General features: G+C 52.6%; 2 protein-coding genes across 4 annotated transcripts; both read left to right on the plus strand.

The window, feature by feature from the left end:
- Positions 1-12,021: 12,021 nt before the first annotated feature.
- PRSS36 (serine protease 36) lies at positions 12,022-21,766 on the plus strand. 3 transcript variants are annotated; one of them, XM_037813927.1, is made up of 15 exons: positions 12,022-12,058; positions 12,286-12,321; positions 12,516-12,551; positions 12,776-12,938; positions 13,379-13,659; positions 15,740-15,906; positions 17,806-18,055; positions 18,169-18,298; positions 18,652-18,908; positions 19,018-19,181; positions 19,575-19,812; positions 19,965-20,106; positions 20,375-20,640; positions 20,737-20,858; positions 21,024-21,766. In XM_037813927.1, the coding sequence occupies exons 1-15, from the start codon at positions 12,022-12,024 to the stop codon at positions 21,300-21,302; spliced, it is 2,568 nt and encodes an 855-aa protein (XP_037669855.1). In that variant the 3' UTR covers positions 21,303-21,766. The 3 variants fall into 3 exon arrangements, with proteins under 3 accessions (XP_037669855.1, XP_037669856.1, XP_037669857.1); XM_037813928.1 differs by having other exon boundaries at positions 19,018-19,166; XM_037813929.1 differs by lacking the exon at positions 20,737-20,858 and having other exon boundaries at positions 20,375-20,453.
- Positions 21,767-23,624: 1,858 nt separating this feature from the next.
- On the plus strand, positions 23,625-27,646 carry PRSS8 (serine protease 8). Its single transcript, XM_037813933.1, has 5 exons — positions 23,625-23,964; positions 25,600-25,762; positions 26,074-26,345; positions 26,423-26,589; positions 26,717-27,646. The coding sequence occupies exons 1-5, from the start codon at positions 23,880-23,882 to the stop codon at positions 27,038-27,040; spliced, it is 1,011 nt and encodes a 336-aa protein (XP_037669861.1). The 5' UTR covers positions 23,625-23,879; the 3' UTR covers positions 27,041-27,646.
- The last annotated feature ends 63 nt before the right edge of the window (positions 27,647-27,709 follow it).

Raw genomic sequence — 27,709 nt, forward strand, 5'->3', positions numbered from 1 at the left:
CTGATGCCGAAAAGTGGGTGAAACGTGGAGAGTTTTTACATAGAAATGGTAACATAATAAAAAATAAAATGATGTCAGTTTTTTTTTCTAATGTAGGGAGAGCAACAAGGAAAGTCCTTGTAATAGAGGAAGCCTATGTGACTTCATAAACGGGACAATATAAAAATAGTCTGTTGGACTCCTGTTGGCATGCTGGGGACCTTGCATCCACAAATGTCTGCAGTGCTGCCTGGGAGCATCTCTGAAACTGGACACTGTGGAGGTTATTTCAGGGTACCCGTCTGTGGGATGCAGTGCAGGGAAGAAGGAACAAGAGGGCACAGCAAAGCAGAGCCACCACCCTGCTTCAGCAGATGCCCTGGCCATCTACCCCATTTGTAAATTACATTAGCACTCCCGAAGTCCAGAATAGGCCGGGCAAATATGCTCCCCTGTGGGTGAGATATAAAAATCTGGACAATACTGTAATTCAAATACATTTGTGTGATAATTCATGTCTTAAATGAAACATTTGGGGGGAAATGTATATGTATAATCTGTATAAAAAGAAAAAGGAGGGAAGGGAGGGAGAGAGGGAGGAAAGGAAAGAAGGGAGGAAGGAAGGAAGGGAAAAAAGAAAGAGTCATACTCTCCATCAATAGTGCAGCCAAACCGTTTTTGGCACCACAGCATCCACCCAAGCTGTCTGTCCGCAGCATGCTCCCAGTGCCCAGATTTTAGTCAATCACACTGTACTCCACTGAAAGGAACTAGAAGAATAAATTACTCCTGATACTGAAACAGAAAAAGAAAGAGAGAGAGAGAGAGAGAGAGAGAGAGGAAGAAAGAAAGAAAGAAAGAAAGAAGGAAAGAAAGAAGGAAAGAAAGAAAGAAGGAAAGAAAGAAGGAAAGAAAGAAGGAAAGAAAGAAAGAAAGAAAGAGAAAGAGAAAAAAAATGTACCTGGAACCTCGATGCTACTGGAAAGCAAGGGCACTTTTACAAACATCTGTGGGGTGGGTTGGGGGATGTAAGAGGCCAACCTGGAGAGATGCCCCTAAAAAGAGAAGTTCAAACTGAGCATTCAGAATAATAATTTCATTGGTCAGAATGAGCTCAGCACTTGCCAAATGCTTTGATCAGATGCTTTTACTGTCTTAAAATGATTAAACCCCACCATAGACCATGGTAGGAACAAGTTAGCAGAAATGTAGTTATTTTAGGTTATTTGTTTTTTTTATTCCTTTGTTTGGTTATTGTTTGTGTATTTTCTTGGGGTGGGGTAGGAACGTGTTGGAAGCAATGTAGTTATTTTAGGTTATTTGTTTTTCTTATTCCTTTGTTTGGTTATGGTTTGTTAATTTTCTTGCGGTATGGTAGGAACATGTTGGAAGTATTGTAGTCATTTTAGATTATTTGTTTTTCTTATTCCTTTGTTTTGGTTTTGTTTGAAATGTTTTTTTTATTGTTTGTTTTTAAATTTTTTTATAAAGTTAAAAAATAAATAAAATCTTGTAAAAAAAGAACTCCCATAAGCTTTTCTTTATGTAGATTATACTTACAGATATTTACTGTATTAGGAATCAAAACATGTAAGGAAAATGTTCAGAAATAGATTGTGGTGATGAACGCATAACTATATGATCATACTGCAAACAGTTGATTGTATACCATGGATGATTGTATGGTATGTGCATATATTTCAATAAAACTGAATTAAAAAAAAAAAAAGAAATCAAAACAGAATTTTTTAAAACACGAAAACACACAAGCACACATCCTGTTGGACTACATATGTCATGTAGTCTCTGGAAAACTCCAGAAAGTGAAAATGACCAATAACCTCTTAATACGGCTATGAAAATAGTTTCGATCTCATGGACCCTCTAAAAGGGTTTGGGAACCCCCAGGGGTTCCGGGACCTCACTTTGAGAACTGCTGGGCTAGCTTTTAATACTGTTGTAATGTGCAATCTCAGAATCCCAGTAGCCTAACACAACAATTGTTTACTTCTTGTTTATGTTTCCTATCCACTGAGGGCTGAGGTCTCTGCTCTGTGTCATCCTCCTTCTGGGCCTAGGCTGACAGAGCAGCCACTGTCTGGAACATTACTGGTTATGGGGCAAAGGGAAAGAGCAGAAGAAGTTCTTAGAATTAAAGCTCTGGCCTAATATTCTAGACGTCATTTCAACTCACAGTTCATTGGCTAGACCTAATCACATGGTCCTCTCCAACCACCAAGGGCCCAGGAAGTACATCATGCTATGTGACCAGAAAGCTGCCACAATTTTATTTACATATATATATACATATATATATATATAATGATTATTATTACAGATAATTAGAACAAATTGAGACTACCAAAAGAACCTTGTACAAACGATATAGACAATGCAAAATAAACTATAAGGTTAATTTCTTATATTTTATCAACATCAACTCAAAACAAAGTAGCTCTTCGCATAACTTAGGTACATGTAGCTACACATAATAAAAACAGTCACTTGTCTCAAAAACAGACTGCTGGCTGAATTTGGCCCAAGGATCATAACTTGCCAAATTCTGAACTTGAACTAAAGCCACCTAACTTTGGTCTATTATAAAAATCAATCTAGAAGCAGGAGACAGATCAAGTTGGGGATCCTTGGCTGTGGCCAAGTCTCCTAAGCTACAGCTTTCTGTGGAGTGGACCCCAGCAAAAAAAAAGGCTCAAGAAGCCACATGGTTTCTTCTACGAACTGATGAGGATATAAGTTGGCTTCTCATGCCCCAGAGAGTTTGTGTATTTACTTAACTGAGGCAGCAGTTAATGACCAAAGACTCAAGACCATTTATAGGAAAGGTCAGCTACCAACAGAACCAACCCAATTCCAAAGACACAAAACAAGTGCCCCTCTGATAAACACCATTCCATCGGAGGGCCGGGCCAGTCAGGGTCACCAGCAAACATCCCTCCCAGCACCTTAACTGGCCCAGCTTGAGTCAACTGTCCCAGACCAAGAACTGGCCAGGGGAAGTGACATCATGTCTTTCAAGTGGGCTGCTAGCATGAGATTGGAAAATGGAGTCTGGGACCTGTGGCTCTTTGTAGACCATATCAAAGACGTTGAGTTTTATGGTAAGAGCTTTGTGTAGCCACAAAGGCTTTTAAGCAGGGGAAAATGATTTTTAATTTGATTTCACAGCAGCTAAGGCCTCACTCCTGTAGATGAGGGGAGCAGTTAGGGGTAAGGGTTGTTGTCTGCTGGACACACCACCTGCAACAACACTATGATGGAAATGTTCAATATCTGTGCTCTCCAATATGGTAGCCGCTAACCATATGTGGCTACTGAGCACCTGAAATGTGGCTAAGGCAACTGAGGAACTGAATTTTTACTCTTTTGTCATCTAAATCAATTTTAACTTAAATTTAAAAAGCTACATGTAATTAGCGAAATCTATTGTGGACAACACAGGTCTCGGTTCAGCACACGAATTTCTGGTCCCTTGCGAGCTCTTGGAATTCAATGAGAGACCCTCAATATCCTATAATGCCCCTGGTTTTCATTAAGCTAATCTGGATATGTTTGTTACCTACAGCTTCCTTCCTCATATACACTCTCAACTTTGACGTTTAGAATCTGGAAAACACAAGCAACCTACCTGAGAAATATCAGTACCCAAGATCCCACAATGCCCCACCCCCATTCCAGAAAGCTTCCTGAGCCCGGGCCTGCACATCGGGACCTCCATCCCAGACTCAAAAACCAGTTTTCTCAGGTTGGTTCTCTCCTGGCCTCTCTCACCCCAGGGTCTGCACCAGGCTCAGCCACACCTGACCAGTTTGGGCAGGAGCACCCCACAACTGCTGTCCTCGGAGGCCGAGGATGGTTCTCCCAGCAGTGAGCTCACCCATCCTCAGACCTCATCCCAGATCTTTCCCTTTGTCTCCAAATGGCATATAGTGCATCTCCCAAAAGTGAAGCAGAGTTTGAGACCACAATGCTGAGACTGGGGCATTTCTGGCTCCAAAGGGCCTCAGCTACTCAGGGACTGTAACCAGGAAAGGGCAGGAGGCTAGGTGGTGACCTGGTGCCAGCATGAGGGGCGTCCCCCACCCCGCCACCCCAGGGTCTAGCAGAGTGAAAGGGAAAGAGGAGCAGTTACTCTTTCTGCCACAAGGGGGAGCTCCAGAGGAAACGTCTGTATACACCATCAGCTTAGCTTCTGGTCAGTATGTCCCCAGTTTTTATCAACCGTCTTTCAAATATCCTCACCCAGAGGGTCATCCCATCGAGTAACATGGAGCGTGCATTCTAGTCCCTGCTCCAAGTTATTTTGTAGCACACACCAGAAAGTCCCATTCTTCCACGCAGAAACGAACAACTTAGTATTAGCAAGACAATTTTATGACCAAGGGAATAGGATTGTGGGCAGGTTGTAGGTTGTGGGCAGATTTAGCAAATGAGACTACAGGTAGCCCAATTAAATTTGAATTTTGGAGAAACAACAAATAATTTTTTAGCATGAGTATCTCCCAAATATTTCATGGGACATAAACTAAAAAATTGTTCATTGTTCATCTGATACTCAGATTTTCTTGGACATCTTCTACTTTCCCTGGCAACCATAACAGAGGGAGTCTTAGTTTCTCAGCTGCTAAAACAAATACCACAGAACAGGTTGGCTTAAACAACTAGGAGAAGTCCAAAATTGAGGCGTCAGCACGGCAATGGTTTCTCCCCAAAGACTGTGTGGTTCTGGGGCTGACTGCTGGCAATCATTGGCTCCTTGGCTTTTCTGTCATATGGCAATGCTCATGGTAATGTCCTTTCCTTTCTCTTCCAGTTTCCACTGACTGCCAGATTCTTCTCCAGGTGGCTTTATCTTCATAAAGCCTCCAGTAATAGGATTAAGGCCCAACCTCATTGAATTGGGCCACACCTTAACTAAAAACATCTCCAGAAGCTCCTATTTATCATGGGCTCATACCCACAGGAATGGATTAAGATTAAGAATATTTTTTTTCTGGGATACATAATTCAGCCTACCACAGGGGGTTACACCTGATCTAACAGTTTTCCAATGTAAAATGTTTACAGCCTTGCTCTGTGACGGCCTGCTCTCTGGTGTCCCTGCGGGCAGACACCCCAAATTCTTTTCTGATCAAGATTTTCCACAGAATAGCCCTGGCCAGATGCAGGGTAATTTCCAATTCTTGGCCATTCTCTTCAATTTTCACAAGGAGATGGAACACTGCCCTGGCTTAGCTGACATGGAGCATGTGTGGCACTGCCTTTTAGCTGTGAAACAGTCACCTGCTCCCTGCACTCAGCACCCTTCAAAGGCTTGGCTGAGAGAAACAATATTCTTTTAGGAATGTCTGAAGAATGCCTTTTTTCTGGGTCGCCTACAATCAACCTTTTTGGTGAGAAGGCCAGTTCAGAAAAACAGTAAACTTACCACATTTTTTAAAAAGAAATTATCTTTTTTTAGAATCAGGAAATGTAATATCAACATCAGAAGCATGCTCTTACTGTTTTTCCAATAACTAAAGAGTTTCATTATTTTGGCTAAACTTTCACAGACTGCTTAACACACTGGTCCTGGTGTATCTGATGTAACGCTGCACCTTTTACTGAAGTTTGTGGTTAAGGAAAGCATTTTTGGAGCTGGTTCATTTGGTTTTTCCTTAACTGACCCTGAAATCCACTTAATTGCAAAATGTGTTTTGTCTTTTTTTATTCAGGTATAACAACCACACAGTAAAGTGCATAGGGTGTACTAAACATGAGTCCAGCTCAAGGAAAAATTTTTTGAATTTGGATATGCCTGTATAACCACCACCTACACCAAGATAATAGAACACTTTATGCTCTGCAGCAAGTACCTTGGTGCTCCTCCCAGTCAATGCTTCCACCAGAGGAAATCACCATTCTGACTTCTATCTCCACTGATTAGTTCAGTTTGTTCTTAAGTTGCATATAATTGGAATCGCACAGTGTGACACATATCTTTGAATGTAATTCTTCTGAGATTCATCCCTGTTGTCACACATATCAGTAATTCATTCTTTTTTATTGCTGCATGGTATTCCACTGAATCTACATCCCACAACTTATTTATTGATTTTCCTGTTATTGTTCATTTGTGTTGTGTCTGAGCTTTGGCTCCTGGGAATAGAGCTGCTAAGAACACTATGCTATGCTCATCTTTTTTCAATATTTTATTTTGAAATAATTTCAAAATTGAAATTATCTGTCTGTTTGTCTAAACATCTATCTATTTTCTAAACATTTGAGAATAGGTTGCATACAACATGCTCCTTTCCAAGGATCAAGGATATTCACCGATGTAACAACCTTAGGTACAGTTATCAAGTTCAAGAACTTTAACATTCACATAAGGCTTATAGTCTATATTCAGTATACAATCTAAATATCGACTTTACACATACGTCTCTGGGTGTACTCATTTCCCTTGGATCCATATCTAGGAGTCAAATTATTCGGTCATAATACAGGAATATGTTTAGCTGTACTAGATACTGCCAAACAGTTTTCCACAGGAATTTACAGTTTCTCCCTCCCAGCAATTTATGAGAATTTCAGTCTCTCTGCATCCTCACCAACATTTGGTCTTATCAGTCTTTTTCATTTTAGTTATTCCAGTGGGTGCCTGGTGGTATCTCTTGGTGGCCTAAATTTGCATTTCTCCAAATAATAACCCTGCCCAACTTTTCATATGCCCACTGGCAATTTGGGTATCTTCTTTTATCAAGTGCCTTTTGAAACCTGTGATAGCTCATCTCCAAGGATGCCCCGGAAGAACCATGCCTCTTGGGATTCCCATCCTGGTGTAATCCCCTCCCTCCTTGCCTCCTTGAATCCGGGCTGGGTGTGACTCGCTTTAACCAACAGAATGCTGTGAAAGTGGTACTGTACCAGTCCCTGGCCTGGGCCTGAAGAAGGCCTGGCAGCTTCTACTTTTGAGCTTTTGGGAGTTTTGAGCTGCCATGTAAGAAACCCAGCTACTCAGCTGGACAGACCATGGAGACTGACCACCTGGAGAGAAGAGATCTTGAGATTACGAGGAGAAGGAGAGGCCCAGCCATCCCAGCATCCCAGATGCTCCTCCGGGTGATACCTGATTGCAACCGCATGAGAGACACCAAGCAAGACCAGCAGAAGGAGCACCCAGTGGGGCCCACCTCCAGTGATGCCCACCTCCAGTGACCCGTCACCTCCCGTGACCCACCCCAGCCCCTTGAACCCCCTTCATGGACAGATCTCCCACATCCTGGGGCAGAAGAGGCGTCAGGGGTGCCAGAGATGGTGGCAGCAACAGCCACCGCAGCCCAAGAGAGGCAAGAGAAAGCGGGCAGTGGAGGGGGCCAGGAAGAGCTGGTCCCCATGGCTGAGCTGGTCCCCGTGGTTGAATTGGAAGAGGCCGTAGCACCAGGCACCGAGGCCCTGGGAGGCGCTGGATCTGGTGGGGACCCTGGGGTGACCCCGATGGTGCAGCTCCAGCAGTTACCACTAGGGGGCAACGGAGAAGAAGGGGGCCATCCCAGAGCCATTAATAACCAGTACTCCTTCGTGTGAAACCCCCTACCCCACCTTCTCTCCAGTCTCCCTGCTCCCCAGCCCTCAGTTCACAGGTTAGGGGTTGGGTCGGGACATCAAGGAGAGGTAGGACCCCCCTTGCCACATGCTTCCTGACCCTTGTCTGCCAAGGGCATCCATGTTGGTACTAGAAGAGGTCAAGAGCCCTGTTGACTCCCCAGTCCATACACTACAGGTGCCCCTTCCCCTGGGCAGGGGATTTGGGCTCCATTACCTCCCTGAGGGCTCTTGTGGCCAGTCCCACCCCTGGGGGCCACTTCCCCATTAACCACCCCCAGCCCAAGGAAGGCAGAGGGGGAAGGGCTGTCAGTTATATTAAGGTGTTCGTGGTTGTTGTTTTAAACAAAATGGTGAAGCGTAAATAAATAAAAGGATTTATCTCAGTTAAAAAAAAAAAACCCACAAAACCATGAGAGAGATCATAAAATGGTTTTAACCCACTAAGTTTCCGGGTGGTATGGTTTACAACAACAGATAACTGAAACAAAGTCTTTTGTCCCCTCCCCACCTCTCTTTTTTTGTTGTTTGGTTGTTTGTCTTAATTAGGGACTCTTTTTTTTTTAAATGCAATTTTATTGAGATATATTCGCATAATTACAGATACTGAAAAACAAGAGTTTTTGCATTGCAAATAAGTCACAGAGTACTATTAATCCATTCACTTTCAAACATAGGTTTGTCGTCAGCTGCTTTTCATCTGCTGGTGGAAGCCATAGCTAGTGTTCATTTTTATTCATAAAAGGCAATGCTCACTCCCCCATAGGCACATTCGCTGCTCGTAAACCACCCTCCTGCTCCCCAAGATGCCCCAGCCTGAGCCAACAGGCATTCCCAGCCAACATGGCCAAGATATATCAAGGCAGAACTAGACCAGCAAGTGGCCCCATTTGAGCCCCAAATTCCCCATCTGAACTTGAGGGACTTCCTAAAATGTGATCTCAGGACACAATGGGAAGGCAGGTAGCATCTTAGACACCACTTGGCCAGCTACAGTGGGCAGAATAATGACCCCCAAAGATGTCCACACCCTGATCCCCAGAACTTGTGAATCTGATACCTCACATGGCAAAGGGGTGGACTCTGACACAGGGAGCTTAGCCTCATCTAATCACATGAATCCTTAAAAGCAGAGAACCATTCCTGGTTTGGGTGAAAGAGAACAACACGAAGACAGAAGAAGGGCCAGGCAGATGCAACATTGCTGGCTTTGAAGGTGGAGGAAGGGGCCACGAGCCAAGGAATGACGGCAGCCTCTAGGATCTGGAAAAGGCAAGGAAATCTATTCTCCTCTGGAGCCTCCAGAAAATAACCCAGTCTTGCTGCCACCTTGACTTCAAAACAGCAAGACTCTGTGCTAGACTTTTAACCCAAAGAACTTTAAGATAATAAATTCACGTTGTTTGAAGCCATTAAATTTTTGGTATTTGTTACAGTAGCAGTAGAAAACTAATATGCTAGTTAATCTGTAATTTCCCTTTCCATTAATCAGACCAGCAGAGAACTGTGTATTTATGTATTACCTCTTACTCAGAAGCACCCCTTCCCATAAAATTGTTTTATTGACTGTGGTTTCATTATGGTTTCACTGACTGCCATTAAGCAACGCTATAAAAATCATCCTTATAAGACTCCTTGCTGTTTTTGCCATGATGTTTTTGTAGAAGATTCCATTATGCCGAAGTGTCTTCTCCACGAAAACCTGCAAGAAAAATTTCTTGTCTGTCCTAGTACTTGGAAGAGAGAGACCCTCACCTGGGTTTTCCTCGTTGCATTGGCTGCTAGGAAGGTTAGAGAAGTGATTCTCAAACAAGGGTGTCCTGTGGTGGAGGAGCTGCCAGAATCATCTGGGAAAGCTTTTGCAAACTGCCCTTGCAAGCCCCCAAAATTCGTGTCTCCCTAGTGGAAAGTGTCCCTCTTTTGGTTCCCCCAAGATTCATCACTTTGGCAAGTCACTGAGCTGCCTACAAAGGAGCACGCCCTATTCCTCAGGTCTGTCAGACTGGGGAAAGGGTTAAGAATCATTGTCTTAGAGCAGTGGTTCTCAAATATGATCTGGGAACCCCTGGGTGGTGGGTGTTCCCAAGACCCATTCAAGGGCCTCCTGAGGTCAAAAATGATTTTTATAATAATGTCATTCATTTGCTCTTTTCACTCTCATTCTCTCCAAAGTGTGCAGTGTCGTTTTCCAGAGGCTACGTGACTATTAATCTGGAAGTTAATGACATTTGCAAAAATGTAAAACATTGCCACATCTTGTTTTTTTTGCTTAGAAAATTTTAGTTATTTTTCATAGAATGTCATTTACATGAACATACAACAAATTTTTTATTAAATGAATTAAATATTTTAAATATTTCTCAGTTTCAATTTTGAATACGGTAAATATTGATATCTATGGCCCTCACAAGCAAAAATTCTTTAGATTCCTCAATAACTTTTAAGAGTGTAAAGGGGGGCCTGACAGTTGCATCCCCCTACCCCATAATGTCAACACCCCTTTTCAACATGAAAAAATTAGAATGGTCATTGCCCAAATATCCTTGACAATTGAGAAAATGATCAAATGTGAGAGAGGAGCTGTAACAGAGAAGATAGGATTTAACAAATGATTATGACTAATGAATCATTATACAGATTTTTTAGTCTCTAGTGTATTAGAATAGCTAGAAGGAAATGACTGAAATTGTGGAAATGCAACCCATACCATACTTTGAAATTTGCTCTATAACTATTTGTTAAATTGTACCTTGAAAGTTATTACTTTTCTGCATATATGTTATATTTCACAATAAAAATGTTTAAAAAAATTCTGTTGAAACAAAAAGGGGGTGGGGGTGGGGCGTCCTGAGACCCAAATGTGTGAGAATCTATAGCTTGGAGCAAGCAATCTGTGGGCACATTCTCTTCTTTCCTACCCTTGTCCTTGGCTTCAGTTTTCTAAGTGTCTGCTGAATGAATGACTGGTTCTTTATCCTCTGAGGGGCAAATGCTCATGAGTGGCAAGCTCCATGAGTGCCTGCGGACTCAGAAACCCCAGGACTGTGGGGCCAAGCCCGAAGCTGTTACCACTGGTGGTGACTGGCTCAGAGCTCCCAACACTCTCAGCTGGCCTCCATCATCCCTTGCTGAGGACTGGCCATGGTCTGCAAGATCATCAGTTGAATCCAGCCCACTGTATTTGCTCTCCTCCCTCCCTGCCTCTCTTCTTTCCCCTCCCTCTTGCTGCCCTGGGATTGCACCTCCAGATAAAGCAAAGCATGGGGCTTTGCTTAGGCCTCTGTTTTATAGGAAAATCAGACCAATATGATTTGTTTTCCCCTAGAGCATGACCTTGATGGACCATATCCTGGGCTCCCTTGCATCTGGTTTCAGGCAATGGGAGGGTTGGAGGAGGTGGGGATGGGGATTTGAACTACCCAGCTCTCTCCCTGCTGGGCCACAGGTTGGTAAAAGTTGCTTTCCTCTCACATTCCCTCCTCTATGCAAGGCCACAGGCCAGGGCTCTCCTACAGCTGCAGCTTTTTCTGGTTTCCAGCAACTCTCCCAGTGCCCGTTCCGGGCTAGGAGTAGCAGGGGCTCTCCAGCGTGACTACTCCCAGGGTGCCGCACTGTCCTTGGTTTCCTTTCAGCCTGCCCTCTATAAATAGTTCCTTCATTCAACTCTCCTCAATCCCTCTTTCAGGTGCCATGTTTCCTGAATGGCCTCTTATTGATCTATACCAAGAGGTAGAATGACTTTCCCAAGGTCACACGAAGAGGAAGCGACAGAGCCCTGGAGCACAGTCACCCTAACACAAAGGACTGGAGTATTTTTCAGCCTTGCCAGCCTGCCCAGCCCCCTCCCAGAATCCCTATGCCCTGCCCAATTTACCAGAACCTGTGCTCCTTTTGTTGGGATGGGATTGAATTCCCTAGGGCTCCCATCCCACCTGGCCAGCAACTCCAGTAACCAGAGCTGTGTGAGAAGAAAAGGCCAGGCCATTGGGGCAGCCACACCCCAAACAGAGGTGAGGTCTCAGGTGAGTCACGCAAACCAGGGGCCCCCTCCCGTCCCAAAGGGCCACTACTCACAAAAGACCCAGGACACTGGACTCCCAGCCCCTGGCTGCCCTCTCCTTCCACCTTGGCCCAGGATGATCTCCACTCCTCCTTACTCTGCCCACCAGGTGTCCGGGAGCTAGGTCACCCGTCCTCAACCCCACCCTGGGCCTCCAGAGATGTAAGATGCGCACAGAGCTCTGGGTGGGGCCTTCAGGTGCCCCACTTCCCCCATTCTAGCCCCAGATCCTCTCAGGTTCCCAGAGATGGGCTCTGGCCAGGGAGGGTGGGGCTGCTCCTGGGACCATCAAGAGTCACAGGCTGCCCAGGCAGACAGAGCCTGGCAGGGAACGGACCATCACCCATCCCTGTGCCTCCAGCTGACTCTGAAGTGCCATGTCCCAGCACTTGCTCTTCCCACTTGTGATCCTCGGTAACCTCGGGGGACAGGGAAGGGCTGCAAGCTGCCTGGGTCCTAGCATCTGGGGAGCCGGAAAGCAGGACCCCTGGGCTCTGGGGGGGGAGTGGAGAGTCCGGAGAGGGAGAAATAGTGTGTCGGAGAAGGGAGAAAGGAGGCTGGAAAGCTGGGGGGGAGGGTTAGGGAGGACTCCGTACACAGTGTGTGGGTTCCCAGCCTTTCCTGCCTCCCTTTCTTCCCAGCCATCAGCCCTACCCCTGGAGCCTTCCAGGACTTAGGTAAGTCAGCCGGACGGGGAGAGTCATGTGCAAGGCAGAGAAGACAGAGGGGTAGCGTGGGTGCTGGTAGGGGGCTGAAAGGGCAGAGAATTGGGGAAGGCAGGGAATGGGGTTGGAGAGCAGTAAGATGGGGGCTGGGCAGTGTTAGGGGATGGAAGTCCAATGTCTGCCTCTCTTTACCCTCTGACTCCCAGCTCTCAGCCCTTCCCAAGACGAACCTGAAGATCTGGGTAAGGAAGAGGCCTGGGGGTTCTGGGATCTTCAAGGAGGTTAAGGCTGGCACGGTGACAAGGAAGGCCGAACTCACCAGAAAGCTATTAGTTTCTAGGTCCTCCCTGTTCTTTGTTCAGAAGGGCAAACTGAAGCCGGTGGGGGGCAGGGGCTTTGTGAGTTACCTGGACCCCTGGAGTGGGGGAAAAGGGTGGGTCATGACCCCCAGGGTTCCCCATTGCAGACTGCGGGCGCCCCGGGCCCTCTGCCCGCATCATGGGGGGCTCCGACGCGCAGCCGGGTGCCTGGCCCTGGCAGGTGAGCCTGAACCACAGAGGGGGCCACGTCTGCGGGGGCTCCCTCATCGCCCCTTCTTGGGTCCTCTCCGCCGCCCACTGTTTCATGGAGTGAGTATCTGCCCGTGTTCAGCCCCTCTCCTGCGAAGGTCAAGCCCGGCCCGCAGCCGGACCCCGCGTCCTCAAGGCTAACTTGGAGCGGAGCTGCCCAGCCTCTCCTCCCACCCGCCTCCGCCCCAGGCCAGCCCGCCCAAAGCCAGACGCCGGTCGGCTATCCGGGTTCTGGGCTGAGTGAGGCCGCTCTCAGACTCCGTCCCCCCGCTCCATCACATATCTGAGCCTGACTCCCATCTTTCCAATGCCCTCATCACCATCTCCAAGTGAGGCTCGCACCTGTCCCCCAATCCCAAATCCGGATCCGACTCCTTCCCTCCCGGCTTCCTGCCTGCCTCAGTCTCCTCTGACTGTGACCCACCATCCCCCCACACCCCCCGAGGGTCTTCCCCCTCCTAGGGTCAACTTAACCCCCTCCCGCCTCGGCCTCGGCGCAGGAACCGGACCTTGGAGTCCGCGGCCGAGTGGTCGGTACTGCTGGGAGTGCACTCCCAGCACCGGCCCCCGGACGGCGCGCACGTCCGCGCAGTGGCCGCCATCCTGGTGCCGGACAACTACAGCAGCGTGGAGCTGGGCTCGGACTTGGCCCTGCTGCGTCTGGCCTCGCCCGCCCAGCTGGGCCCCACCGTGCGGCCCGTCTGCCTGCCCCGCGCCTCGCACCGCTTCGCTCCCGGCACCGCCTGCTGGGCCACAGGCTGGGGGGACGTGCAGGAGGAGGGTGAGTGCGGCGCGCGCGCTCCCGGGAGGTGGACTCCAGGAGGCGGAGCCCACCCAGCGGGCCTCTGCAGGGCGGGTCTGGGGGCGGGGCCTGCGGTAGGCGGGGAGCGCGCCTGAAAGCGAGGGGCGGGGGGCGGGGCAAGGGGCGGGGCCTGCGGTTCGCGGGGACGGGGCGGAGCCTCGGAGGGCGGGTTTCTCCCAGGCCGCCAAAAAATCCGGCTCCTGTTTTCATCCATCTTTCTCTCCAAGGGTTCTCAAACTAGGGCTGCTGAATCATCCCCTCCCCCCCTTCTTTCTTCACCCCTCCTTTCCTTCCAGTGTTTCTTTTTTTTTTCCTACATTTAGTATCAGACTAGGATTCTCATCCTAGCTCTGCTCTTTCAGAACACTTAACTTCGCCCGGTCTGTTTCCTCTTCTGTAAAATGATGAAGTACCCGCTATGGCACAGTGCGTGGCACCGGGAAATCCAGCTTTGAGCACTAAAGCACAGCACCTGACATGTAGTGGATGTTCAGCAAATGTCAGTTTCTGCCTTCCTTCCCTCCTGTCCCCTCTTCCTCCCATCACTTTCTCCCCCATTCATCACTCTACTCTCCCACCCGCATTCATCTATTCATTCATTCAAGGGACTATTTCTTGAGTCCTTTCTATATGCCAGGCACTGTGTTAGGCATCAGTGGGTGGAACAAACTCCGCTGCCTTCTCAGCTTACATTCTAGGAGGCAGACAAAAGAATATGTTCAGTAATAAGCAGATACTTAAGTTACAAGGTTTGGGGGCAAAATAGACCACAATCCCCCGCTGGTCTATTCCCCACCACCCCCATCATCCAATGCTACCTTTCCATGTAAGCAAGACCACGCAATTATTCCACACCTGCCATACTGCTGGAGGCTAGGGGAGGGGTTCCAGGAGAAGATGGCACAGCCCCTGCCTGCAAGAGCCCCAACAGGGCAGGAAGTGACTAGGAAGGGTCTTTGTGAGCACCTGGGAAGTCTACGAGAATGAGGCCAGGCCACACTCTGCCAGTGGGTGCCCAGAGCAAGAGAACTCTGGGGAGGTTTTGTGAAAAGAAAACATAAGCTGGCATTGTAGGAAGGTGGGGGGAGATGGAGACCACCTTGGAGAACCAAGTGAAGCATATGAGATGGAGAGGAGCCAGGCTGCCTGACTGGAGTGCAGGGGTCAGAGGCAACAGAGGCTGCAAAAGCTTCTGGTGCTGGACCATGAAGGCCTTAAGGTCAGACCAAGGCCCAGAGGAGCCCACAACTTCCAGGGATCCCCAGGGCCATCCCCAAACCTTCCTAGTTGACCTCCAAGCATAGCCTCAATGACCACCCAAGCTCTCAGGATTCAGAGTGGGAAAGGAAGTTCTGCCTATACTTTCCCCCACACCTTTATGGATCCTTAGACTTTGTTTCCATCAAAAGCAAGTTCACCTCAGGAAAGAGCTGAGGTCCCAGGTTTAGCCAGTGGGATTCATTTATTGTTCTTGGGAAGATCTGAGCTGAGCTTTAGAGACATTCCTCTGCATCAGAAAGTGGAGGGTGGATTGGCGGAGAGACCTGGGAGGAGGTGGGTACAATCATCCAGGTCCAAGGTTATGCCACCTGAATTTAGACAGTTGCAATGAAAATGCAGAACTTGGGAACTGATTGGGGGTCAGGGAGTTGAGAGGGGGTCAGGGAAAACACCCAGATTCCATGCTTGGCAACTCATTACCAGGCCACATCTAGTCTATATGAAAAGGTGCCCCCTATGGACGAACACAACACCATGCTGGGGCTCAGAGCTTGGTGATTTCAGCCCCCATGTGCATCCTTTATTGTCTGGGGACCTTTGTGCAGTGCACAACCTGAACAACTATCCATGGCAGTTATCACTGGGTACCTACCTGAGATGAGGGTGTAGGAAGAACGGATAAAAGCAGGAGGACATGATGATTGGTTTGGGGCTGAGGTGCCATGGGACATATAGATAGAGATGTCCAGGAAGCAGCTAGAGGGGACAAAGCTAAGCCCTGGGGAACTGGGAGCTCCATCCCTGCCTTAGAGTCCCTGCTTTCTGGTTCTGTCCCCAGACCCTCTGCCTCTCCCCTGGGTGCTACAGGAAGTGGAGCTAAGGCTGCTGGGAGAGGCTGCCTGCCAGTGTCTCTACAGTCGACCTGGCCCCTTCAACCTCACCTTCCAGCTACTACCAGGGATGCTGTGTGCTGGCTACCCAGAGGGCCGCAAGGACACCTGCCAGGTGAGCAGAGGCCCTTGCACCTGCCAGACAGAGCCCTAGCCAACAGGAAGCAGCATGAGGGACAGACAAATTCTGTCTCTCTCATCTCTCTGAATCTCATCTGCAAAAAGAGGGCACAGTTGCCCCATGGAAGTAAGGATTAGAAATGGACAGAACCTGGGGCTTAATGAGTGGGCACTGTTACTTATGATGGTCCGGTGCAGTAGTTAGTGCCAGACTCCGGAGTAGTGTGCCTGGTCAGGGGCCCAGCACCACCAGTTATTAGCTGTGACCTTGGCCAAGTTACTTAACTTCCTGTACCTTTCTTCATCTGGAAGATGGGGAAAAATAATGTTACCCACCTCGTAGGGCTGTTATGAGGATTAAATAAACTCATATATGTTAAAAACCCTTAGAGCAGTGTCTGGCCCTTAATCAAAGCTAAATAAGTATTAGCTATTCTTATTAATTGTTAATTATTATTACCCCACATTTCAGTCCATAGCCTAGCACCTGTTACTTAGATGTTCAATAAATAGTTGTTGAAAAAGAAATTAATACTTTGCAGAAAGGAATTTTCTGGATAATTGGCTGATGGCCAAAACATAGCATAATTTAATCATTTTGCCCAAAAACCTTTTGCAAATGAAATACATTTTTGAAGGAACACAAGCATGCACGGTAGGGTTGGAAAATCAAACTAGAAGGTCTTCAGCGTCCCTCCCAATTTCGAAGTCCCAGGATTCATGAACATAATCCGCCACCTTCTTGAACAGGGTTGCAAACAATTCAAATTCCTCTAGACCAGCACCATCCACTAGAAGTTTTGTGATGATGGAAATGTTCTATACCTGCAATGTCCAGTTCAGTAGCCACTAGCCACATATGCCTACTGATCATGGCTAGTGTGACAGAGGGACTGAATTTTTAATATTTTAATTTTAATTAATTTAAAATTGAATAGCCACATGAGGCTAGTGGCTTCGCATATACAACAACCCAGGTCTGCCTCCTTCCTTGCTTTCAAACCATCACTTCTTGCTGCTTTTAGATTGCTCAGTTCCAACAGCCTCTTTCTCCTGAATGCCGGTGTTCCGGTTTGCTAAAGCTGCTGTTATGCAAAATATCAGAAATGGATGGCTTTTATAAAGGGGATTTATTAGGTTACAAATTTACAGTTCTGAGGTTATGAAAATGTCCAAACTAAGGCATCAACAAAAGGCTACCTTCACTGAAGAAAAGCTGATGGTGTCCTCTCTTAGTTTCTCTGGGGCAAACTCTGGGCTTCATCTCTTAGCATCTCCAAATGTTCTGTCTGCATCTCCCAGCATCTCCAAGCCTCTGGGTTTGTGTGGGCCCTCAGCTCTCTTAAGGACTCCAGTGATCTAATTTAGACCCATCCTGCATTGGTTGGGCCATACCTCCATGGAAATGATCTAATCAAAATGTCTCACCTACAGCTGGATGGGACACATCTCCATGGAAACAAACTAATCATAAGACGATTAAGTCTGCCCCCACAAGATTGCCTTAAAGAACATGGCTTTTCTGGGGGACATAATAGATCCAAACCAGCACAGCTGGCATCTCTGATTTACTTTACATTGGGTCAACCTAGAAACCAAAAGCAGGGTTTATTTGAACTATTTTTTAAACAAGAATCATTTGGTTTTGAGTGAGATCTGCAGGGCCTCCTTGGATGGCCTTTAATACAGTGGCTTGGTGCTCTCAGCTTTAGTTGCCCATCAGATAAGGCTTTCTTCTGTTGAGAGCTCTAGCAAATACAGGATAAGGCACAATCAAGAACAGCTTCTAGGAGAAGGTGGCTGGATGTTGGGCTAGCAGGAGGTGAAGACCCTTTGTGAGTTATGCTGGTGGGTCTGTGGGCTAGACCCCTGACACTGAGGCATCTATCATCAGGGTGACTCTGGGGGGCCCCTGGTCTGTGAGGAAGGCGGCCGCTGGTTCCAGGCAGGAATCACCAGCTTTGGCTTCGGCTGTGGACGCAGGAACCGCCCCGGAGTCTTCACTGCTGTGGCTCCCTATGAGGCATGGATCCGGGAACAGGTGATGGGCTCAGAGCCTGGGCCTGCTTTCCCCCCACAACATCCTGGACCCCAGTCAGGCTCCCCAGAGCCCATGGAGGAGAACTGCACCATTGCCCTGCCAGGTGAGGCAGAACGGCTGTGCCTGCCTGGAGATGGGAGGCTGATTTGGAATGGAGAACGCTGGAGGTGAGTCTAGGGGCAGGAAGCCCCCTGACCCAGGCCTCTCACCCCTCAGAGTGCGGGAAAGCCCCGCGGCCAGGGGCCTGGCCCTGGGAGGCCCAGGTGATGGTGCCAGGTTCCAGACCCTGCCATGGGGCACTGGTGTCAGAGAGCTGGGTCTTGGCACCTGCCAGCTGCTTTCTGGAGTGAGTGAGAACCCACGTCTCAGGCAGACTTTTGCCCCAACCCATGGGCCTGAGACAACATCTACCCAGCCCAGCCCTTCCCGTGGGTGGCGTGTGGTGGGGTGGGGGTGGAAGGCACCTTGGTCTAGAGTTCAGGGTCCCTGTCGAAGGTGCAGGATCCGGCCCAGAAAGCGGGGTGCTAGTTTGGCGGGGGACGGGGAGAAGGGTAGTGCAAGTCCTATCTAGGAGGCCGGGGTCTGGGTCCAGTCCAGGACGCAGACCTGAGCCTGGAGATCGGAGTCTAAGGCAGGCCTGTGAGGTTCGAGCCCGGTGTGCGGGATCGGGTTCATGACTCCGGCCTCCCCATCTCGCATCCCCATCAGCTCCGACCGCGCGCCCCTCGACCTGGACGCCTGGCGCGTGCTGCTGCCCTCGCGCCCGCGCGCAGAGCGGGTGGCACGCCTTGTGCCACACGAGAACGCCTCGTGGGATGACGCCTCGGACCTGGCACTGCTGCAGCTGCGCGCGCCCCTGAACCTGAGCGCAGCCCCGCGGCCTGTGTGCCTACCCCACCCGGAACACTATTTCCTGCCCGGGAGCCGCTGCCGCCTGGCTCGCTGGGGCCGCAGGGGTGAGCAGGGGCCCGGCGCGGGGACGGACGCCGGAACTCCATCGCAGCACAGGCTCCCTCCCTTGTCCCCCGACCCCAGAGCCGCCCTTCCTTGTTCCCCGCACCACAGAGGCGGCGCCTAGCCCCAGCGTGCTGCTGGAAGCGGAGCTGTTGAGCGGCTGGTGGTGTCACTGCCTGTACGGCCGCCAGGGGGCGACGGTGCCGCCGCCGGGAGAGCCGCCGCATGCGCTCTGCCCCGCCTACCAGGAGGAGGAGGAGGCGGGCCGCTGCTGGGTGAGCGGCAGGGGCGGGGCCTGCGCAGAAGGGTCTGAGGGGGACCCGGAAAGAGGCCGCGGGAGCTGGGGGCGGGGCCTGAAGGGGATTGGGAAGGAGGATGAGCGCTCTAGGGGTGGAGCCAGAAGGCGCTGGGGGCGGAGCCTGCCCTGGAGGACTTGTAGGAGGCAGTCGTGACAGGCCCTGAGCTGGGGCGGGGGTTTCTTTCTGCTCCCGGGTTTATAGAGGATGCTGAGCCCTCAAGGGAGAGCTGAACTCCTATACGAATTACTATTGGAGCTTGGCTGGGAGGAGGTGGGACTTGTCGTCTCCAAGTAGAGCACCGGAGAGTCGGATCCCGGAGAGCTCCAGGAGCCTCTCACACTTGCTTATTCACACACACTCTTGCTGCAGAACGACTCGCGATGGAGCCTTCTGTGCCGGGAGGCGGGGACCTGGTTCCTGACGGGGATCGGAGACCCCTCGAGTGGCTGCCTCCGTCCCCGAGCCTTCTTCCCTCTGCAACCCCACGGCCCGTGGATCAGCCACGTGACTCGGGGAGCCTACCTGGAGGATCAGCTGGCCTGGGACTGGGGTCCCGAGGGGGAAGAGACTGAGACCCAGACTTGTCCCCCTCACACAGACCATGGTGGTGAGGAAGGGGGCCTGTGGGGGCCCAGGGGACTCCTCAGAGAACCGTCACAGTGGGGGGACCCAGGGGTTCCTGGGGTGCACAGATCCATGGCAAGAGTCTCAGTGGTCAGCTGTAGGGCCCTCCCCGATGCAGCCACCTCCTTTCTCTAGCCTGTGGCCTGCGGCCAGAGCCTGCTGAGATGGGGGTCCTGTGGCCCTGGCTGGCAGAGGTGCATGTGGCTGGTGATCGAGTCTGCACTGGGGTCCTCGTGGCCCCAGACTGGGTCCTGGCAGCCACTCACTGTGTCCTCAGGTGGGTCGCACCCATCTCCTGGGCAAGAGGCTGGAGGGACAGATTGGGAGGTGGACCAAAGGACTACGGCCACCGGGGGTATTCTCCCTTTAGGGGTTTCATGGCACAGGGACCACCACTGGGCAGTGTTGTGAGACTGAGAGATTTGGAAGGAGGAATCAGGGAAGAGCTGGTGGCATGGCCCCGGAGAGTCACACCACCCTTTCTCTTGGGCTGGGAAGGACTTCACAAGCAATGGGGGAGGTGACATTAGGCCTTGTTCCAACAGGCCGGGCTCGACGACAGTGCCCTATATCCAAGTGTACTTGGGCCGGGCAGGGGCCAGCCCCCTGCCCCAGAGCCACCAGGTGTCACGGTCGGTCATCAGCATCCGCCTGCCCCGGCACCTGGGGCTTCGACCACCCCTGGCCCTCCTGGAGCTGAGCTCCCGGGTGGAGCCCTCCCCATCCGCCCTGCCCATCTGCCTCCACCCAGGGGGAATCCCCCCGGGGGCCAGCTGCTGGGTGCTGGGCTGGCAGGACCCACAGGACCGAGGTGAGTGGAGGGGTCAGGGACCAGAGCCCTGGGGTCTGGGGGTGAGGAGTGTTTGGAAGTCAGAAACCCGGGGACAACCGTCGTTCCTCTCTCTAGTACCCATGGCTGCTGCTGTCTCTATCCTGACACCCCGACTCTGTCAGTGCCTCTATCAGGGCGCTCTGCCCCCTGGGACTCTCTGTGTCTTGTATGCAGAGGGGCAGGAGGACAGGTGTGAGGTACTGGGGCTGGGCGTACTGGGAAAGGCTGGGCATCTGACCTCTAGAGACAGAGAGACCGGGAGCCAGGTAGCCTAAGGAAGCAATGCTCGGTGGCTGGACCAGGGACAAGTGCAGGACACCGAAGGGGTGACAGACTCCTCTGGCCTGGCTCCAACTCCGCAGGTGGCCTCAGCGCCCCCCCTCCTGTGCCAAACCGGGGGAGGCTCGTGGGTCCTCACGGGCATGGCTGTTCGAGGGAGCCGGGAGTTGTTTGCCGCCATTGGTCCTGAAGAGTCCTGGATCTCCCAGACGGTGGGGGAGGCCCACTTCCTGCCCCCCAGTGGCTCCCCCTACTGGTTCCCCGAGGGCGGTGACCTCTGCCCTCCGGACCTGGCAGGGGCCTCAGGCTCCCCCCAGGCCGCTCTGTTCCTACTGCTGCTGACCCCCCTCATCCAGGGCTGAGAAGCCTGGGTCTCTGGGTCACCTCCCCTTTTCCTCATGCCCCTTCTGCCCCCTCACCCCCAGCCCTCTGCTTCCCGGTGGAATGTGGTCCAACCGGCTCCTGAAACCTCAGAAGTGCCCACACTGGCTTCAACTAATGCCCGACTATTTTGGGCCCAGGAATCCTCGGGGGCAGCAGGAGGTGTGGGCAATAAAAGGTGTAAACACAGACACGTGGCTTTGTGGCATCCCCTGTGGCAGGCTGAGAGGGCCAGTAGCATCCCGGGCTAAGGGGAAGCTCTAGGAATGGGGCCCTTCCCTCCCGGGGCCTGAGTCAGGCCTTGGGCTCCCCGGAAATGTGTCCCTGATAACGTGGCAGCTGTCCTTCATTCCTGCCCCAGGGCGGGGGAGGTCGGCTGCCAGCTGGGTGTGTGTCACCTCCACTGGGAAGGTGACACAGCCCTAGCTCCGACCCTGTGGCTCCTCCCCCCAGAGCAGAAAGGACCATGGGTGAGTGTGGGAGGAGGGGCCCAGGAGTCCTGGTATCTGATGTCCATCTGCCATATCCTGGACCCACAGGGAGCCCCCCATGTACACACCCTGGGGACATGATACTTTGTACATTCCAAGGGGCCACCACTTTCACGTCTCACCCAGTGCCTCCAGGATCTGGGCTCTGTCACGTGTCCCTTTTATTCCATCCTGCTAGCTACCTGTTGCTGCCTTTCCTTGCACCTCTTCACGTTAATCCAACCAACAGTCCCTGCTCACCCTAACTCATGGCCCAGTGGAGATCCAATTTATAAGTCCACTAAGTGCACCCCATCCAGTTGGGAACAGATAAGGACATCCCTAAAGGGGATGGGGTTTGAGTACTGAGAAAGGGTATATGGTGTCCCGCGGTAGGGACAGGGCCTTGGGGCCTTGGGGTGGAAGCTGGCTGACAGGATGGCAGAGGAATCAGCTCTGGGGCTGGGGTCAAGATCTCTGGGTTGGGAGGGCAGAGGGTGGGGGAGAGAAAATCTAGAGGGGAGCTGGAAGTTTCCATGGGAAGCCCAGGAGAAGGGTGGGGGGGGTGTGTTCTTAAAGGGCCAGGCTCATGCAGAGCTGCCAGATCTGAAATTGAATATTACCCCAAATCCCTCTGGGACATACATCCCTATACCCAGCACATCACCCAGGTGCCACCCCTCACGAATATTTAACATACCCCATGCTCTAACCTCCAACCCACAGACAACCTTCAGTCTTTCTCCCTCCTCCCCAGCTTAGGCTCCTTCTGGAGTCAGCCCCCAACCCACAGACAACCTTCAGTCTTTCTCCCTCCTCCCCAGCTTAGGCTCCTTCTGGAGTCAGCCCCCTACATCCCACTCATCCACTTCAGGAACCCCCTGACCTCCAGCCTGGGCCCTGAAGTCTTGGCTCAAAAGTCCAGACACCTAGTCTTCCGGGAAAATGAACTAGAAAGTCAGGGGTGAGGGGTTCTATTTTCCTGAAGCTTGAGCCCAAATAGACTCAAAGGTTCACAGAAGGTCCGCTTGACCCTCGGGCCTTCTTCCCCTGAACTTGTACCCCCTGCACTCTCCATTTTAGAGAGCTTGGCCTGGACCACCCTGTTCCCTGCAAACGCTTTTTGTGACATCACTAGGGCTCAGCTCTTGAAGAGCCTTTCAGGATGCCAACTTCAGTCAAGTCCCCAAAGCCCCCCTTCTTGACCGCCAGTGTTCTTACTTTATAATTATTCTATAATTGTGTGATGATTTGATTCAAGTCCGTCACCCCCACTTTGCCATGAGCTCAGGGAAGGCAGGGACAGTGTCTGTGTTGCTCTCTGGGCCTGGAATGTCGTTGGTCACCAGCGCTCAGTAAATAGTTGTGGGATGATGGGCACTGCCAGGCGCTCACTCACACACACACGAGACTGTGGACACTGCAGGAAGGGCCTGGAGCCTGGAGTGGCCTGGCCTGGGACAGTCCCCCAGTGCCCTGGGCTCAGATGTCTGTCCGAGCGGGGAGGGAGGAGCAGCACCGACCCTGGGTGATCAGGCTGGGCCAAGCCCGGGGGCAGTGGTGGGGGCAGGTGCATAACTGGTCTGTTAGAGCCGGGGGCCAGGGAGGGGGTGTCAGGTGGACGACAGGGGTATTAGCCCTGCCTGGGGGCGCACTCTGGCTGGGCCGCCACTTGGGGCCCTCCCTGCCTCCCCTTTCCCACGCCCCTCCAAGCCTGGGTGGCCGGGAGATCTCAGGTGGCCGGGAGGCAGCGGGAGAGCCGAGGTGTGGTGCAGGGAGGGCGGGGCCAGGGGAGAGGCGGGCAGGCAGGTGCCTCCCCCCCAGGAGCCGCCTCTTGGGGGAGGTCTCTGCGTGGTCAGGCCGTGCTGGAGACGGCGCCCTCACTGCGGGCAGTGGAGACCTGGAGTGTCCCTGTGCCCGGTCCCTGCCTCAAAGTCAGCCTTGGGCACTTGGTTCTTCCCAGCCTGGACCCCTGGATCCCCTCCCTCTGGGCCCGACGCCTGGATCCTGCCTTCGAAACCGTCCTCCAACGCTAGGTCCCTTCCCTCAGGTGCCTGGTGTCTCCCCCAGGGGCCCTTGTCCTGGGCCATGGCCCAGAGGTTGGGTTTGGGGCCTGGGCGACGGGAGGCTGTGACCTCTCTGCTCCTGTTTGGATTATTCCAGTCTGGAATGGGTGAGTGAGAATGTGCGGGAGGGGCAGGCGCGGGAGGAAGGAGGAATGCGCCGAGGGGTGCGGCAGGCATGACTCTTTTCTGGGCCATATCCCTCATCTTGGGCTCAAGAAGCTCCAGATTCAGCCTCCCCGGCTCCCGGCTTCCCTCCTCCCTTGGGCCTGGGTCCTCCAGAGGAGAGGCAGCTGCTGAGAGGTCTGGGAATTCCGCCTGGCATTCCACCCCCTTCTTTCTCTTCGCTCCAGGGGCTGATGGGGCTGAAGGAAGGTGAGGCTTGCAGAGGAAATGGGGGAGGGAGCTGCGCTCAGATCCTGCTGGTGTGTTTAACGAGGGCCTGACCCTCTGACAGGGCTTGTCTTTCCCACCCACCTTCTCATTCTGGCCTCCCAGTGGCCCTGCCAGAGGCCGATTAGAGTCCTCGTTTGATTTTTGGATGAAGAAGCTGAAGTGCAGAGAAGTGACTTGCCCAAGGGTACATGGCCAGTCTCGCTGGGATTTGAACCCAGGCTCTCAAGGTCTCTTTGAGAGAAACACGCCCAGGGTTTCCTTTCTTTGAAGGCGCGCACTGGCTCTGCAGTCAGACAGACCTTCGTTCCCGGCTTTGCTGCTTTCTGCCTGTGTGTCGCTGGCCGAGGCCCCTCACCTTGCTGAGCCTCTGTTTCCTCACCTCTAAAAGGGCTGTTGTCTCTCTTCTGGGGCTGCTGCCAGGAGTCAGTGAGATAAAGGAAGTGAAAGCCCCTTCAGGCCTGAGCGCCCTTAATATGTGGCAGGAGGAGGAGTCTGGCTGGGGAGTCTTCCCTGCTCCTCGGAAGGTGACTTTGTGAAGGGGAGGTGGGCCCCACTCCAAACAGTGGCCTCTGTGGGAACCGGAACGTTCACAGCCTGGCAGCCTGGTCCCCCCATCCTCTTGTTCACCACATCCCTGTGCCTGGCCAGGCCCTGGGGGACACAGGGATCTCGTGGATGTGGTCCCTGTCCCAAGGGAACGTCCAGGTTGTGGCTGGAACAGACCCAGTCGCAGGCCTGGAAGCAGTTGAGGGACTGGGCAAAGCTGGGAGAAGCACAGGGGCCCTGGGAGCTGGGAGGTGATGCCTGCCTCGGCCTGGGGAGTGAGGCCAGGTTCCCGAGGGGCTGCCCTTGGAGGGGCCTCCGTGGGAGCAGAGGGGGAAGGGGGAAAGGTATTCTAAGCAGAGGGACCTGGATGAGCAAGTCCACAGGTGCGCGGCCAGCGGCCTGATGTGTGACAGGGTGTAGAGAAGGCTGGCTGGAGGTGTTGTCAGGGACGTTGCGGGGGGAGGTCCGGGCTGTTTCTTAGGGTGGGGGTGGGGGGGTGGAGGGGTGAAGGCCTTAAGCAGGGAGGGCAGACTTGTGGTTTAGAAAGATCTTCAGACTTGTAAGGAGCAGACTGGATGGAAAGACCTGACAAGAAGGAGGCTGGCATGTGACGCACATGAGGTAATGGGCCGAAACTAGAGCACGGCAAGGGGGCAGAACTGACTGTGTCTGCTGAGCCGTGGGATGGGGACAAAAGGGCGGCTAGCTTCTGTGAGCTGACTTTCCAAACTTCAAACCAGGCCTCTGGGGACACCTCAGGAGTGGCGGGACTAGGGGTCTGACTCCCACTCCCCTCCCTGCAGCCTTCTGTGGCATGGCCCCCCAAGCACGCATCACCGGTGGGGACAACGCGGCTTCTGGTCAGTGGCCCTGGCAGGTCAGCATCACCTACAGCGGCACCCACGTGTGTGGTGGTTCTCTTGTGTCTGATGAGTGGGTGCTGTCAGCTGCTCACTGCTTCCCCAGGTACCAAACTGTACTGCAGGGTGTTGGGGAGGACATAGGGGTCACAAGGGGGCTGGAGGTCAAAGGTCAGGGGTCAATCCAGAACAGAACTACAGGTTCTTGGGTTGGGTTTGGGGGTATCAATAAAGTCTGAAATGATCCAGTCAGGAGTTTGGAGGCTGATGGTTCAGAGGTCACAGGATAAAGCTAGGGTGCAATTTGGGGGCCTAAATAGGGGTCTTTTGTCTGGGATCAGAATCTGGGGTTTCAGGCCACAGGGATGGATGGAACAAGAAGTCTCCTGGGTCCCAGCCATTGCCCTCTCCCTGCAGGGAGCACCGCACGGAAGACTACGAGGTAAAGCTGGGGGCCTACCAGCTGGACTCCTACACCCCTGACACTGAGGTCCGCACCCTGGCCCAAGTGATCACCCACAACAGCTACCGCCAGGAGGGCTCCGAGGGTGACATCGCGCTCCTCCGCCTCAGCAGCCCCATCACCTTCTCCCGCACCATCCGGCCCATCTGCCTCCCCGCAGCCAACGCCTCCTTCCCCAACGGCCTCCAATGTACTGTCACCGGATGGGGCCATGTGGCCCCTTCAGGTGAGCTGGGTGCTGGATGCCCAGAGGCAGGGAGGGGAGGGGAGGAGGCCCTGAGTGAGCATCTTTTGCCCCCACAGTGAGCCTCCAGGCCCCCAGGCCCCTGCAGCAGCTTGAGGTGCCCCTGATCAGCCGCGATACATGTAATTGCCTGTACAACATCAACGCCAAGCCCGAGGAACCCCACTTCATCCAGCCGGACATGGTGTGTGCTGGCTATGTGCAGGGGGGCAAGGATGCCTGCCAGGTAAATCGGGACAAGGAAGCAGAGGAGACAAGTGTGTCTTTGGGGATGTGGGCTGGCCAGGACTGGCATGGAAGATTGGAGGCCCAGAGCCTGGTCCTGACAATTGTTGTGTGGCTCTTCTCCCTAGGGTGACTCTGGGGGCCCGCTCTCCTGCCCCGTGGGGGGCCTGTGGTATCTGGCAGGCATTGTGAGCTGGGGTGATGCCTGTGGAGCCCCCAACAGGCCTGGTGTGTACACTCTGACCTCCAGCTATGCCTCCTGGATCCACTACCATGTGGCACAGCTCCAACCCCAGGTGGTGCCCCAAACCCAGGAGTCCCAGCCTGATGACAACCTCTGCCACAAGCATCAGGCCTTCAACTTGGCTCCAGGCCATGGCTCGCTGGGGCCCATCCTTCTGCTACCACTGGGCCTGACCCTGAGCCTCCTCCATCCCTGGCCAGGCCACTGAGCTACTCACCCCGGGAGCTGACCCTGCTTCCAGGACTGACACATCACACCCAAGGACAGATGCCGGCTCTCAGTAATGGACCTGGCCCCTCCCTGACACCCTCTGGGCCAGAGCCATTGCTTCCTCCCAGGACCCTGTGGGGGGCCAGGGCACCTGACCCTTAAGCCCACTCTTCAGGATCTGCTCTGTAGGGTTCTAATCTCCAGAGAGGAGTTTTATTGCCTGTGGTGTTCACTGGAACGTCTGGCTGCCTCCATCTGCTTGTCCACAGCCTATTGGTCGGGCTCCCCTGAAGCCCCCAAAGAGCTGTTTCTAGATGAGTGGGCAGTGGCCGGGCTGATCGCTACTAAAGGGCTGGCTCCAGTGCTCCAGCCTCCCTGCCCGATGAGCCCATCGCTTCCCCCTCTTCCTGTCTTCTGGGCTTGAGCTGCCTCTAGGCAGCTTGTTTCAAGGACAGAAAAGGCCCCAGTCTTGCCACATTGGCCACCATGCCTCCCTTGAGCCCTGACTCCTGGACTCCGGAGGACTGAGCCCCCCCCGGAACTGGGCTGGAGCTTGGGTCTGAGGAGCAGGGTAAAAAGAAGGAGTAAAATGTTTTGAACATAACTAACTGGCTGTGTGTGTGAGGTGAGATGAAGGACATCAGCTCTTAGCCTCTCCCACCCGCCT

This window comes from Choloepus didactylus, chromosome 21 (assembly GCF_015220235.1).
Source record: "Choloepus didactylus isolate mChoDid1 chromosome 21, mChoDid1.pri, whole genome shotgun sequence".
Classification (NCBI taxonomy): Eukaryota; Metazoa; Chordata; class Mammalia; order Pilosa; family Megalonychidae; genus Choloepus; species Choloepus didactylus.